We start from the raw sequence: 14,123 nt of genomic DNA, 5'->3' as shown, positions 1-14,123 counted from the left end.
GTGAGACAAAGAGACACAGAGAGACAGAGACAGAGAGAGACAGATAGACATAGACAGACAGAGAGAGAGAGAGAGAGAGAGAGAGAGAGAGAGAGAGAGAGAGAGAGAGAGAGAGGACTAATCAACAGATGTGTTGACAATAACAATTTAAAACTTGGAGAATGCCTCATTTTGGCACTTCCATTGCTCCAAGTATCCATGCTTGTTGATGTCAAATGATGTCGGCTATTCTAGAATTCATAAGAATGAGAATTGTAGCCAACTCTTAATATGGATTTGACTCTAAGACATTGAAAACACTATTTTCTAAATTTTCATCAGTAACATCAAAGGATTCTATGACATACTTACTACATTTATTACATATACATGTAATTTTACATATACATTACATCTACTTTCTACAATTATATTATGTGGGAAAAGAATGAGAAAATGTTACCATGTTTCGCTGCAAGACTCTCTAAAAAGTGGTGAGAGAGAAAAATGAGGAAAGAGAGAGAGGGGGGGGGGAGAAAGAGAGTTCATCAGTAGGACTATTTAAACGAACAATTTAGAATATAGATGATGCCTCAATGGACACCTCTTTCACCACAAGAACTCAAGCTGACTGTCATCAAAGAACGGTTACTGAGTTGGGGGCTCATAAGAATGAGATTGATAGCCAGCTTCTAATATTAATTTAATCTGAGATCTAGAGGAAAGCATTCGGAGTTTTCATCTGTAAAATCTGAAGGTTGCTCTACATCATAGTGAACATTTCTCAAAAACCAAGAATGTACAAACCCATGCCAGATATCACACATGGCATCATTCTGCCATTTCAAAAATGGCAGTATCACTGAAACTCTTTTTTCTCATTTTCAAAAGGAAAACTTTGCTCTCCATGGCTTCCAGTTTGAGTGCTGTCTGGGGAGATTATTAAAAATTTCAACTTTCACTTGATCATTCTAAGCTAACACTTGTTTCTAATTAATGAATCATTTCTGAGTTTTTCCTTTTTAATACACTTTTCTAATATTTCCTTTGTTTCATTTCTCAACAAGGGGTTTCAATGAAAAATACATGCTTCACATGAAAACTCCAAATGCATCACAACTCCCCTCTTCAAATTCAAGGAATCGGTTGGGCACATTGATTTGGGCAACACCTTAATGAACATAAATCTGCACATTAACCAGGTGCTTGTAGTATCAGTATATATGTACGTAGAAATAATGAACAGGAACAGGTTACTCACCAGGTTGATCTTTAGGATAGCCTGAAAAATTTCAAACACACAGAAAGAAACAGAGAAAACGTGATATGCAGAGAGAAAGAGAGACATCGTCAGCACATCTACACAGATGACCGATTCACAACATGGAGAATGCCTCATTTGCACTGTCTCTTCTATCATGTTTTCAGACTTGTGGATTTCAAGGAATGACCACAGGACAGAAAGGCAAAAGAACTAAATTTTCTCAGATTCTCCATTGGTCCAATAAGACAGTTCAATGAATTCATCTCGAAGCTTCCTCACAATCTAACAGCATATGCATCGATGCAAAATAAAAACCACAATGCTGGGAAAGTGGAAAAGTGACAACACTCATGAGGAACTACTTTCTCATCAGTCAGATGAAACCATTGGATGGCATGGCCTCAAGGGACACGTGAACGTTCAAAACGTAATTCTAATATCATATCTGTTTCCAATAAATGCCTCATTCCTTACTGCATTCATACCATTTCTTTTCTTAAATTTCAACTCATGTTTTTCAATTACTGATTTAAAAAAACTCGTTTGGCAAAAATAAACACTTCACAGGGAAAATTCACACTGCTAGGGTCTCCTCTATACAAATTATGAGAACTACATCCATTTGCTGATTTGAGGGACTCTCAATCAACTTAGTTCCCAGGACTGTCCTGTGGAATAGAGAATCCCCATATAATTATAATGGAAAACGAACAACAACATAAAACTTACCATATCGATTATCAGAGACTGTAAAAGAGAGAGAAAAAAAAACATGAGAAGGAAGAGACAGAGAGAGAGAGAGCAATTGTAAATCTATTTAGATTATCCGTTTACCCTGTGCTGGGTGCCTCATTAAACATTTCTGTGCTTACAAATTTTCTACTTTGTTCATGTAGAGGAATGACCACTGCCCAACGAGTCTGAACACTGAGATTGGACACCTGATTGCCATATTAATTCATTTGGTCCCCATGGAAAATGTTGTCTTGGTTAACTCATCTTAAAATTAGGAGGTTGTAATGCATTATCTCTAATATTTCTGACAATCCACTAATGTGCAGATCTATACCCTGTCTCACACTCAGTCTCTTTCTGATATTTACAAAGGGTCACTATCTGTGAGCCTCTCTTTTCTCATCTCTCAATTAATCCTTTGGACTCCAAGACTCCCAAGCAGGGCAATTCCAACTTTTAACCAATCATTCCACGGAAATTGTGACTTCCACTTAATGCTTCATTTCTTACTGCTTCCCATTCATGACTTTTTCAAAATTAACTTTTTTTTTCCTTACAAAACACTGTATTGTCAAATGAAACCAGACATGTGTGGGAAAATACACGGGGATGACTTCTCCCCTCTACGAATTAGGGAGCATGGATAGTTGCATGTATTTGGGGAATAGCCGATCAATTGACTTGCCATCTTTTCCTGTTGTATGCACAATATACATTAATATGCATTAAATATCGGTATTACTCACCATATTTGTATTCAACAAAATCTGCAACAGAGACAGCCAGAAACGTGATCACAGGGAGGGTGAGACAAAGAGAGACAGAGAGGCAGAGACAGAGAGAGAGAGACAGATAGACAGAGACAGACAGAGAGAGAGAGAGAGAGAAAGAGAGGACTAATCAACAGATGTGTTGACAATAACAATTTAAAACTTGGAGAATGCCTCATTTTGGCACTTCCAGTGCTCCAAGTATTCATGCTTGTTGATTTCAAATGATGTCGGCTATTCTAGAATTCATAAGAATGAGAATTGTAGCCAACTCTTCATATGGATTTGACTCTAAGACCTTGAAAACACCATTTTCTAAATTTTCATCAGTAACATCAAAGGATTCTATGACATACTTTCTACATTATTATATTATGTGGGAAAAGAATGAGAAAATATTACCATGTTTCGCTGCAAGACTCTCTAAAAATTGGTGAGAGAGAAAAATGAAGAAAGAGAGAGGGGGGGGAAAAAGAGAGTTCATCAGTAGGACTATTTACACGAACAATTTAGAATATAGATGATGGCTCAATGGACACCTCTTTCACCACAAGAAGGCAAGCTGACTGTCATCAAAGAATGGTTACTGAGTTGGGGGCTCATAAGAATGAGATTGATAGGCAGCTTCTGATACTAATTTAATCTGAGATCTAGAGGAAAGCATTCGGAGTTTTCATCTGTAAAATCTGAAGGTTGCTCTACATCATAGTGAACATTTCTCAAAAGCCAAGAATGTACAAACCCATGCCAGATATCACACATGGCATCATTCTGCCATTTCAAAAATGGCAGTATCACTGAACTCTTTTTTCTCATTTTCAAAAAGAAAACTTTGCTCTCCATGGCTTCCAGTTTGAGTGCTGTCTGGGGAGATTATTAAAAATTTCAACTTTCACTTGATCAGTCTAAGATAACACTTGCTTCTAATTAATGAATCATTTCTGAGTTTTTCCCTTTTAATACACTTTTCTAATATTTCCTTTGTTTCATTTCTCAACAATGGGTTTCAATGAAAAAGACATGCTTCACATGAAAACTCCAAATGCATCACAACTCCCCTCTTCAAATTCAAGGAATCGGTTGGGCACATTGATTTGGGCAACACCTTAATGAACAAAAATCTGCACATTAACCAGGTGCTTGTAGTATCACGATATATGTACGTAGAAATAATGAACAGGAACAGGTTACTCACCAGGTTGATCTTCAGGATAGCCTGAAAAATTTCAAACACACAGAAAGAAAGAGAGGAAACGTGATGTACAGAGAGAAAGAGAGACTTCGTCAGCATAACTACACAGATGACCAATTCACAACATGGAGAATGCCTCATTTGCACTGTCTCTTCTATCATGTTTTCAGACTTGTGGATTTCAAGGAATGACCACAGGACAGAAAGGCAAAAGAACTAAATTTTCTAAGATTCTCCATTGGTCCAATAAGACGGTTCAATGAATTCATCTCGAAGCTTCCTCACAATCTAACAGCATATGCATCCATGCAAAATAAAAACCACAATGCTGGGATAGTGGAAAAGTGACAACACTCATGAGGAACTACTTTCTCATCAGTCAGATGAAACCATTGGATGGCATGGCCTCAAGGGATACGTGAACGTTCAAAACGTAATTCTAATATCATATCTGTTTCCAATAAATGCCTCATTCCTTATTGCATTCATACCATTTCCTTTCTTAAATTTCAATTCGTGTTTTTCAATTACTGATTTAAGAAAAATTCATTTGGCAAAAACAAACACTTCACAGGGAAAATTCACACTGCTGGGGTCTCCTCTATACAAATTATGAGAACTAGATCCCTTTGCTGATTTGAGGGACTCTCAATCAACTTAGGTCCCAGGACTGTCCTGTGGAATAGAGAATCCCAATTTAATTATAATGGAAAATGAACAACAACATAAAACTTACCAGATCGATTAACAGAGACTGTAAAAGAGAAAGAAAAAAAAACATGAGAAGGAAGAGACAGAGAGTTAGAGAGCAATTGTAAATCTATTTAGTTTATCCGTTTACACTGTGGTGGGTGCCTCACTAAATATTTGTGTGCTTACAAATTTTCTACTTTGTTCATGTAGAGGAATTACCACTGCCCAACGAGTCTGAACACTGAGATTGGACACCTGATTGCCATAGTAATTCCTTTGGTCCCCATGGAAGACGTTGTCTTGCTTATCTCATCTTAAAATTTGGAGGTTGTAATGCATTATCTCTAATATTTCTGACAATCCACTAATGTGCAGATCTATACCCTGTCTCACACTCAGTCTCTTTCTGATATTTACAAAGGGTCACTATCTGTGAGCCTCTCTTTTTTCATCTCTCAATTAAACCTTTGGACTCCAAGACTCCCAAGCACGGCAATTCCAACTTTTAACCAATCATTCCACGGAAATTGTGACTTCCACTTAATGCTTCATTTCTTACTGCTTCCCATTCATGACTTTTTCAAAATTAACTTTTTTTTTCCTTACAAAACACTGTTTTGTCAAATTAAACCAGAACCAGACATGTGTGGGAAAATACACGGGGATGACTTCTCCCCTCTACGAATTAGGGAGCTTGGATAGTTGCATGTATTTGGGGAATAGCCGATCAATTGACCTGCCATCTTTTCCTGTTGTATGCACAATATACATTAATATGCATTAAATATCGGTATTACTCACCATATTTGTATTCAACAAAATCTGCAACAGAGACAGCCAGAAACGTGATCACAGGGAGGGTGAGACAAAGAGAGACAGAGAGACAGAGACAGAGAGAGAGAGACAGATAGACAGAGACAGACAGAGAGAGAGAGAGAGAGAAAGAGAGGACTAATCAACAGATGTGTTGACAATAACAATTTAAAACTTGGAGAATGCCTCATTTTGGCACTTCCAGTGCTCCAAGTATTCATGCTTGTTGATTTCAAATGATGTCGGCTATTCTAGAATTCATAAGAATGAGAATTGTAGCCAACTCTTCATATGGATTTGACTCTAAGACCTTGAAAACACCATTTTCTAAATTTTCATCAGTAACATCAAAGGATTCTATGACATACTTTCTACATTATTATATTATGTGGGAAAAGAATGAGAAAATATTACCATGTTTCGCTGCAAGACTCTCTAAAAATTGGTGAGAGAGAAAAATGAAGAAAGAGAGAGGGGGGGAAAAAGAGAGTTCATCAGTAGGACTATTTACACGAACAATTTAGAATATAGATGATGGCTCAATGGACACCTCTTTCACCACAAGAAGGCAAGCTGACTGTCATCAAAGAACAGTTACTGAGTTGGGGGCTCATAAGAATGAGATTGATAGGCAGCTTCTGATACTAATTTAATCTGAGATGTAGACGAAACCATTCCGAGTTTTCATCTGTAAAATCTGAAGTTTGCTCTACATCATAGTGAACATTTCTCAAAAGCCAAGAATGTACAAACCCATGCCAGATATCACACATGGCATCATTCTGCCATTTCAAAAATGGCAGTATCACTGAACTCTTTTTTCTCATTTTCAAAAAGAAAACTTTGCTCTCCATGGCTTCCAGTTTGAGTGCTGTCTGGGGAGATTATTAAAAATTTCAACTTTCACTTGATCAGTCTAAGATAACACTTGCTTCTAATTAATGAATCATTTCTGAGTTTTTCCCTTTTAATACACTTTTCTAATATTTCCTTTGTTCCATTTCTCAAAAATGGGTTTCAATGAAAAAGACATGCTTCACATGAAAACTCCAAATGCATCACAACTCCCCTCTTCAAATTCAAGGAATCGGTTGGGCACATTGATTTGGGCAACACCTTAATGAACAAAAATCTGCACATTAACCAGGTGCTTGTAGTATCACGATATATGTACGTAGAAATAATGAACAGGAACAGGTTACTCACCAGGTTGATCTTCAGGATAGCCTGAAAAATTTCAAACACACAGAAAGAAAGAGAGGAAACGTGATGTACAGAGAGAAAGAGAGACTTCGTCAGCATAACTACACAGATGACCAATTCACAACATGGAGAATGCCTCATTTGCACTGTCTCTTCTATCATGTTTTCAGACTTGTGGATTTCAAGGAATGACCACAGGACAGAAAGGCAAAAGAACTAAATTTTCTAAGATTCTCCATTGGTCCAATAAGACGGTTCAATGAATTCATCTCGAAGCTTCCTCACAATCTAACAGCATATGCATCCATGCAAAATAAAAACCACAATGCTGGGATAGTGGAAAAGTGACAACACTCATGAGGAACTACTTTCTCATCAGTCAGATGAAACCATTGGATGGCATGGCCTCAAGGGACACAGGAACTTTCAAAACGTAATTCTAATATCATATCTGTTTTCAATAAATGCCTCATTCCTTATTGCATTCATACCATTTCCTTTCTTAAATTTCAACTCATGTTTTACAATTACTGATTTAAGAAAATTCGTTTGGCAAAAACAAATACTTCACAGGGAAAATTCACACTGCTAGGGTCTCCTCTATACAAATTATGAGAACTACATCCTTTTGCTGATTTGAGGGACTCTCAATCAACTTAGGTCCCAGGACTGTCCTGTGGAGTAGAGAAACCCAATTTAATTATAATGGAATTTGAGGAACAACATAAAACTTACCATATCGATTATCAGAGACTGTAGAAGAAAAAGAAAAAAAAACATGAGCAGAAAGAGAAAGACAGAGAGAGAGCAATTGTAAATCTATTTAGATTATCCGTTTACCCTGTGGTGGGTGCCTCATTAAACATTTCTGTGCTTACAAATTTTCTACTTTGTTCATGTAGAGGAATGACCACTGCCCAACGAGTCTGAAGACTGAGATTGGACACCTGATTGCCATAGTAATTCATTTGGTCCCCATGGAAAATGTTGTCTTGGTTAACTCATCTTAAAATTAGGAGGTTGTAATGCATTATCTCTAATATTTCTGACAATCCACTAATGTGCAGATCTATAACCTGTCTCAGACTCAGTTTCTTTCTGATATTTACAAAGGGTCACTATCTGTGAGCCTCTCTTTTCTCATCTCTCAATTAATCCTTTGGACTCCAAGACTCCCAAGCAGGGCAATTCCAACTTTCAACCAATCATTCCACGGGAATTGTAACTTCCACTTAATTCTTCATTTCTTACTGCTTCCCATTCATGACTTTTTCAAAATTAACTTTGTGTTTTTTTTTTAAAAACACTGTTTTGGCAAATGAAACCAGACATGTGTTGGAAAATACATGGGGATGACTTCTCCCCTCTACGAATTAGGGAGCATGGATAGTTGCATGTATTTGGGGAATACCCGATCAATTGAGTTGCAATCATTTACTGTTGTATACACAATATACATTAATATGCATAAAATATCGGTATTCCTCACCATATTTGTATTCAACAAAATCTGCAACAGGAGAGCCAGAAATGTGATCACAGGGAGGGTGAGACAGAAAAAGACAGACAGAGAGAGTCAGAGACAGAGAGAGAGAGAGACAGATAGACAGAGACAGACAGAGAGAGAGAGAGAGAAAGAGAGGACTAATCAACAGATGTGTTGACAATAACAATTTACAACTTGGAGAATGCCTCATTTTGGCACTTCCATTGCTCCAAGTATTCAAGCTTGTTGATGTCAAATGATGTCGGCTATTCTAGAATTCATAAGAATGAGAATTGTAGCCAACTCTTCATATGGACTTGACACTAAGACCTTGAAAACACCATTTTCTAAGTTTTCATCAGTAACATCAAAGGATTCTATGACATACTTTCTACATAATTATATTATGTGGGAAAAGAATGAGAAAATATTACCATGTTTCGCTGCAAGACTCTCTAAAAATTGGTGAGAGAGAAAAATGAGGAAAGAGAGGGGGGGGGAGAAAGAGAGTTCATCAGTGAGAGTATTTACACGAACAATTTAGAATATAGATGATGCCTCAATGGACACCTCTTTCACCACAAGAACTCAAGCTGACAGTCATCAAAGAACGGTTACTGAGTTGGGGACTCATAAGAATGAGATTGATAGCCAGCTATTGATACTAATGTAATCTGAGATGTAGAGGAAACCATTCCGTGTTTTCATCTGTAAAATCTGAAGGTTGCTCTACATAATAGTGAACATTTCTCAAAAGCCAAGAATGTACAAACCCATGCCAGATATCACACATGGCATCATTCTGCCATTTCAAAAATGGCAGTATCATTGAAACTCTTTTTTCCTCATTTTCAAAAAGAAAACTTTGGTCTCCATGGCTTCCAGTTTGGTTGGTGTCTGGGAACATTATTAAAAATTTCATCTTTCACTTTATCATTCTAAGCTAACACTTGCTTCTAATTAATGAATCATTTCTGAGTTTTTCCCTTTTATTACACTTTTCTAATATTTCCTTTGTTTCATTTCTCAACAACGGGTTTCAATGAAAAAGACATGCTTCACATGAAAACTCCAAATGCATCACAACTACCCTCTTCAAATTCAAGGGATGGGTTGGGCACATTGATTTGGGCAACACCTTAATGAACATAAATCTGCACATTATCCAGGTGATTGTAGTATCACTATATATGTACGTAGAAATAATGAACAGGAACAGGTTACTCACCAGATTGATCTTTAGGATAGCCTGAAAAATTTCAAACACACAGAAAGAAACAGAGAAAACGTGATATACAGAGAGAAAGAGAGACATCGTCAGCACATCTACACACATGACCGATTCACAAGATGGAGAATGCCTCATTTGGATTGTCTCTTCTATCATGTTTTCAGACTTGTGGATTTCAAGGAATGACCACAGGACAGAAAGTCAAAAGAACTAAATTTTCTCAGATTCTCCATTTGTCCAATAGGATGGTTCAATGAATTCATCTCGAAGCTTCCTCACAATCTAACAGCATATGCATCGATGCAAAATAAAAACCACAATGCTGGGATAGTGGAAAAGTGACAACACTCATGAGGAACTACTTTCTCATCAGTCAGATGAAACCATTGGATGGCATGGCCTCAAGGGACACAGGAACTTTCAAAACGTAATTCTAATATCATATCTGTTTCCAATAAATGCCTCTTTCCTTACTGCATTCATACCATTTCCTTTCTTAAATTTCAATTCGTGTTTTTCAATTACTGATTTAAGAAAAATTCATTTAGCAAAAACAAACACTTCACAGGGAAAATTCACACTGCTAGGGTCTCCTCTATACAAATTATGAGAACTACATCCTATTGCTGATTTGAGGGACTCTCAATCAACTTAGGTCCCAGGACTGTCCTGTGGAATAGAGAATCCCAATTTAATTATAATGGAAAATGAACAACAACATAAAACTTACCATATCGATTATCAGAGACTGTAAAAGAGAGAGAAAAAAAAAACATGAGAAGGAAGAGACAGTCAGAGAGAGAGAGGAATTGTAAATCTATTTAGATTATCCATTTACCCTGTGGTGGGTGCCTCATTAAACATTTCTGTGCTTACAAATTTTCTACTTTGTTCATGTAGAGGAATGACCACTGCCCAACGAGTCTGAAGACTGAGATTGGACACCTGATTGCCATAGTAATTCATTTGGTCCCCATGTAAAACGTTGTCTTGGTTAACTCATCTTCAAAATTAGGAGGTTGTAATGCATTATCTCTAATATTTCTGACAATCCACTAATGTGCAGATCTATACCCTGTCTCACACTCAGTCTCTTTCTGATATTTACAAAGGGTCACTATCTGTGAGCCTCTCTTTTCTCATCTCTCAATTAAACCTTTGGACTCCAAGACTCCCAAGCAGGGCAATTCCAACTTTCAACCAATCATTCCACGGGAATTGTAACTTCCACTTAATGCTTCATTTCTTATTGCTTCCCATTCATGACTTTTTCAAAATTAACTTTTTTTTTCCTTACAAAACACTGTTTTGGCAAATGAAACCAGACATGTGTGGGAAAATACACGGGGATGACTTCTCCCCTCTACGAATTAGGGAGGATGGATACTTGCATGTATTTGGGGAATAGCCGATCAATTGAGTTGCCATCTTTTCCTGTTGTATGCACAATATACATTAATATGCATAAAATATCAGTATTACTCACCATATTTTAATTCCACAAACTCTGCAACAGAGAGAGCCAGAAACATTATCACAGGGAGGAAAAGACAGACAAAGAGACACAGAGAGAGACAGAGAGACAGAGAAACAGAGACAGATAGACAGAGACAGACAGAGAGAGAGAGAGAGAAAGAGAGGACTAATCAACAGATGTGTAGACAATAACAATTTACAACTTGGAGAATGCCTCATTTTGGCACTTCCATTGCTCCAAGTATTCATGCTTGTTGATGTCAAATGATGTCGGCTATTCTAGAATTCATAAGAATGAGAATTGTAGCCAACTCTTCATATGGATTTGACTCTAAGACCTTGAAAACACCATTTTCTAAATTTTCATCAGTAACATCAAAGGATTCTATGACATACTTTCTACATAATTATATTATGTGGGAAAAGAATGAGAAAATATTACCATGTTTCGCTGCAAGACTCTCTAAAAATTGGTGAGAGAGAAAAATGAGGAAAGAGAGGGGGGGGGAGAAAGAGAGTTCATCAGTAGGACTATTTACACGAACAATTTAGAACATAGATGATGCCTCAATGGAAACCTCTTTCACCACAAGAACTCAAGCTGACTGTCATCAAAGAACGGTTACTGAGTTGGGGGCTCATAAGAATGAGATTGATAGCCAGCTTCTCATACTAATTTAATCTGAGATGTAGAGGAAACCATTCCGTGTTTTCATCTGTAAAATCTGAAGGTTGCTCTACATAATAGTGAACATTTCTCAAAAGCCAAGAATGTACAAACCCATGCCAGATATCACACATGGCATCATTCTGCCATTTCAAAAATGGCAGTATCACTGAAACTCCTTTTTCTCATTTTCAAAAAGAAAACTTTGCTCTCCATGGCTTCCAGTTTGAGTGGTGTCTGGGGAGACTATTAAAAATTTCAACTTTCACTTGATCAGTCTAAGCTAACACTTCCTTCTAATTAATGAATCATTTCTGAGTTTTTCCCTTTTAATACACTTTTCTAATATTTCCTTTGTTTCATTTCTCAACAACGGGTTTCAATGAAAAAGACATGCTTCACATGAAAACTCCAAATGCATCACAACTCCCCTCTTCAAATTCAAGGGATCAGTTGGGCACATTGATTTGGGCAACACCTTAATGAACAAAAATCTGCACATTATCCAGGTGCTTGTAGTATCACTATATATGTACGCAGAAATAATGAACAGGAACAGGTTACTCACCAGGTTGATCTTTAGGATAGCCTGAAAAATTTCAAACACACAGAAAGAAGCAGAGGAAACGTGATATACAGAGAGATAGAGAGACATCGTCAGCACATCTACACAGATGACCGATTCACAACATGGAGAATGCCTCATTTGGACTGTCTCTTCTATCAAGTTTTCAGACTTGTGTATTTCAAGGAATGACCACAGGACAGAAAGTCAAAAGAACTAAATTTTCTCAGATTCTCCATTGGTCCAATAAGACGGTTCAATGAATTCATCTCGAAGCTTCCTCACAATCTAACAGCATATGCATCGATGCAAAATAAAAACCACAATGCTGGGATAGTGGAAAAGTGGCAACACTCATGAGGAACTACTTTCTCATCGGTCAGATGAAACCATTGGATGGCATGGCCTCAAGGGATACATGAACTTTCAAAACATAATTCTAATATCATATCTGTTTCCAATAAATGCCTCTTTCCTTACTGCATTCATACCATTTCCTTTCTTAAATTTCAATTCGTGTTTTTCAATTACTGATTTAAGAAAAATTCATTTAGCAAAAACAAACACTTCACAGGGAAAATTCACACTGCTAGGGTCTCCTCTATACAAATTATGAGAACTACATCCATTTGCTGATTTGAGGGACTCTCAATCAACTTAGGTCCCAGGACTGTCCTGTGGAATAGAGAATCCCCATATAATGTAATGGAAAATGAACAACTACATAAAACTTACCATATCGATTAACAGAGACTGTAAAAGAGAGAGAAAAAAAAACCATGAGAAGGAAGAGACAGAGAGAGAGAGAGCAATTGTAAATCTATTTAGATTATCCATTTACCCTGTGGTGGGTGCCTCATTAAACATTTCTGTGCTTACAAATTTTCTACTTTGTTCATGTAGAGGAATGACCACTGCCCAAGAAGTCTGAAGTCTGAGATTGGACACCTGATTGCCATGGTAAGTCATTTGGTCCCCATGGAAAACGTTGTCTTGATTAACTCATCTTCAAAATTGGGAGGTTGTACTACATTATCTCTAACATTTCTGACAATCCACTAATGTGCAGATTGTAATAATTAAAATGGTTGAGGCTATAAATTGTAGTGATAAAAATAGAGGAAGACTTAAATTGTAGTAAGTAAAGAGTTTATGAGTAAATTGTGACCACAGGAAATATGTTTTCACTACAGTATTTTCTTTTTAAATCAAATATAAGGTGGTCACCAGGGAAATATTCCCAATTATTCAAATATACCCAAGTCAACTGGGTTTTATAGAGATTTTAATTAATACAAATCAGGAATTAAAGGAAAGGGGAGAAAGAGAGAAAAAGGGGAAAAATGAGGAAAGGATAGGCCAGCCCAGGGAGGCTTTGGCCAACCCAGGCCTAAGCCCTTACGAGAAAGATCAGTCAGTCCTTAATCACTATCCACAAGATTTTTCCAAGCAAGGATTCTAATGACTCCAGGCCAGCAGCATCTCAGCTGCCTCTACCAGTTCAATCCTCAATCTGAATGTCCTTCTGAATGAATCTGAGCTCCTATTTAAAGGGCATTTTCTCCTATGTCACCTCCTCTAAGTCCTTATATCTCCCAATCTCAGTAGATGTTTTTCTAAGGACAGATCATTCTTAGTTCACACCTAAGAAGGCTTTAAATTTTTGATTAAGTTCACACCATAAAACCTCTAAGTAAGTTTCTCACCTCTTTGTTCCTTGTAAAATTCACAAGTTGCCTGACCTTTATAGGTACTTAGCACGCTTTTTGTATTAGTCCTAAAATAGGCATGGCTTAAGTATGGGTTTTAGTACATTTCATTTTTCAGCAAGGAGTTTTCTCCCCTAAAGCAGGCTTAAGTACGGGTGGAGTAGATGTCTTCACATTCCTGATCTAAGTACCTTCACTGCCCAAATGGGGAATTCTCCCAGTGAGGAATGATCCCAATGAGGAATTTCTTTAAGGTTACAATCCTAACCTTATGAAGTAGGGTCTGAGAATTTTTAAAGTTCATAATCCCCCCTGAATGATCATTGGGACACTAGTCTCC

At 37.2% G+C, this 14,123-nt stretch overlaps 1 protein-coding gene across 1 annotated transcript in view; it reads right to left on the bottom strand.

Moving 5' to 3' along the window:
• LOC103103833 (butyrophilin subfamily 1 member A1-like) overlaps positions 1 to 14,123 on the bottom strand; it is a 40,544-nt gene that overhangs the window by 11,945 nt on the left and 14,476 nt on the right. Inside the window, exons 4-5 of the mRNA XM_056803740.1 lie at positions 7,385 to 7,402; positions 4,677 to 4,694 (exon numbers count right to left, since the gene is read on the bottom strand). Of these exons, the coding sequence (XP_056659718.1) occupies positions 4,677 to 4,694; positions 7,385 to 7,402 (36 nt within the window). The remainder of the gene's footprint in view (positions 1 to 4,676; positions 4,695 to 7,384; positions 7,403 to 14,123) is intronic.

This window comes from Monodelphis domestica, chromosome 6 (assembly GCF_027887165.1).
Source record: "Monodelphis domestica isolate mMonDom1 chromosome 6, mMonDom1.pri, whole genome shotgun sequence".
Lineage (NCBI taxonomy): Eukaryota > Metazoa > Chordata > Mammalia > Didelphimorphia > Didelphidae > Monodelphis > Monodelphis domestica.
Note: the sequence above shows the minus strand (reverse complement) of the source record. Positions and strands in the feature narration are given on the sequence as shown.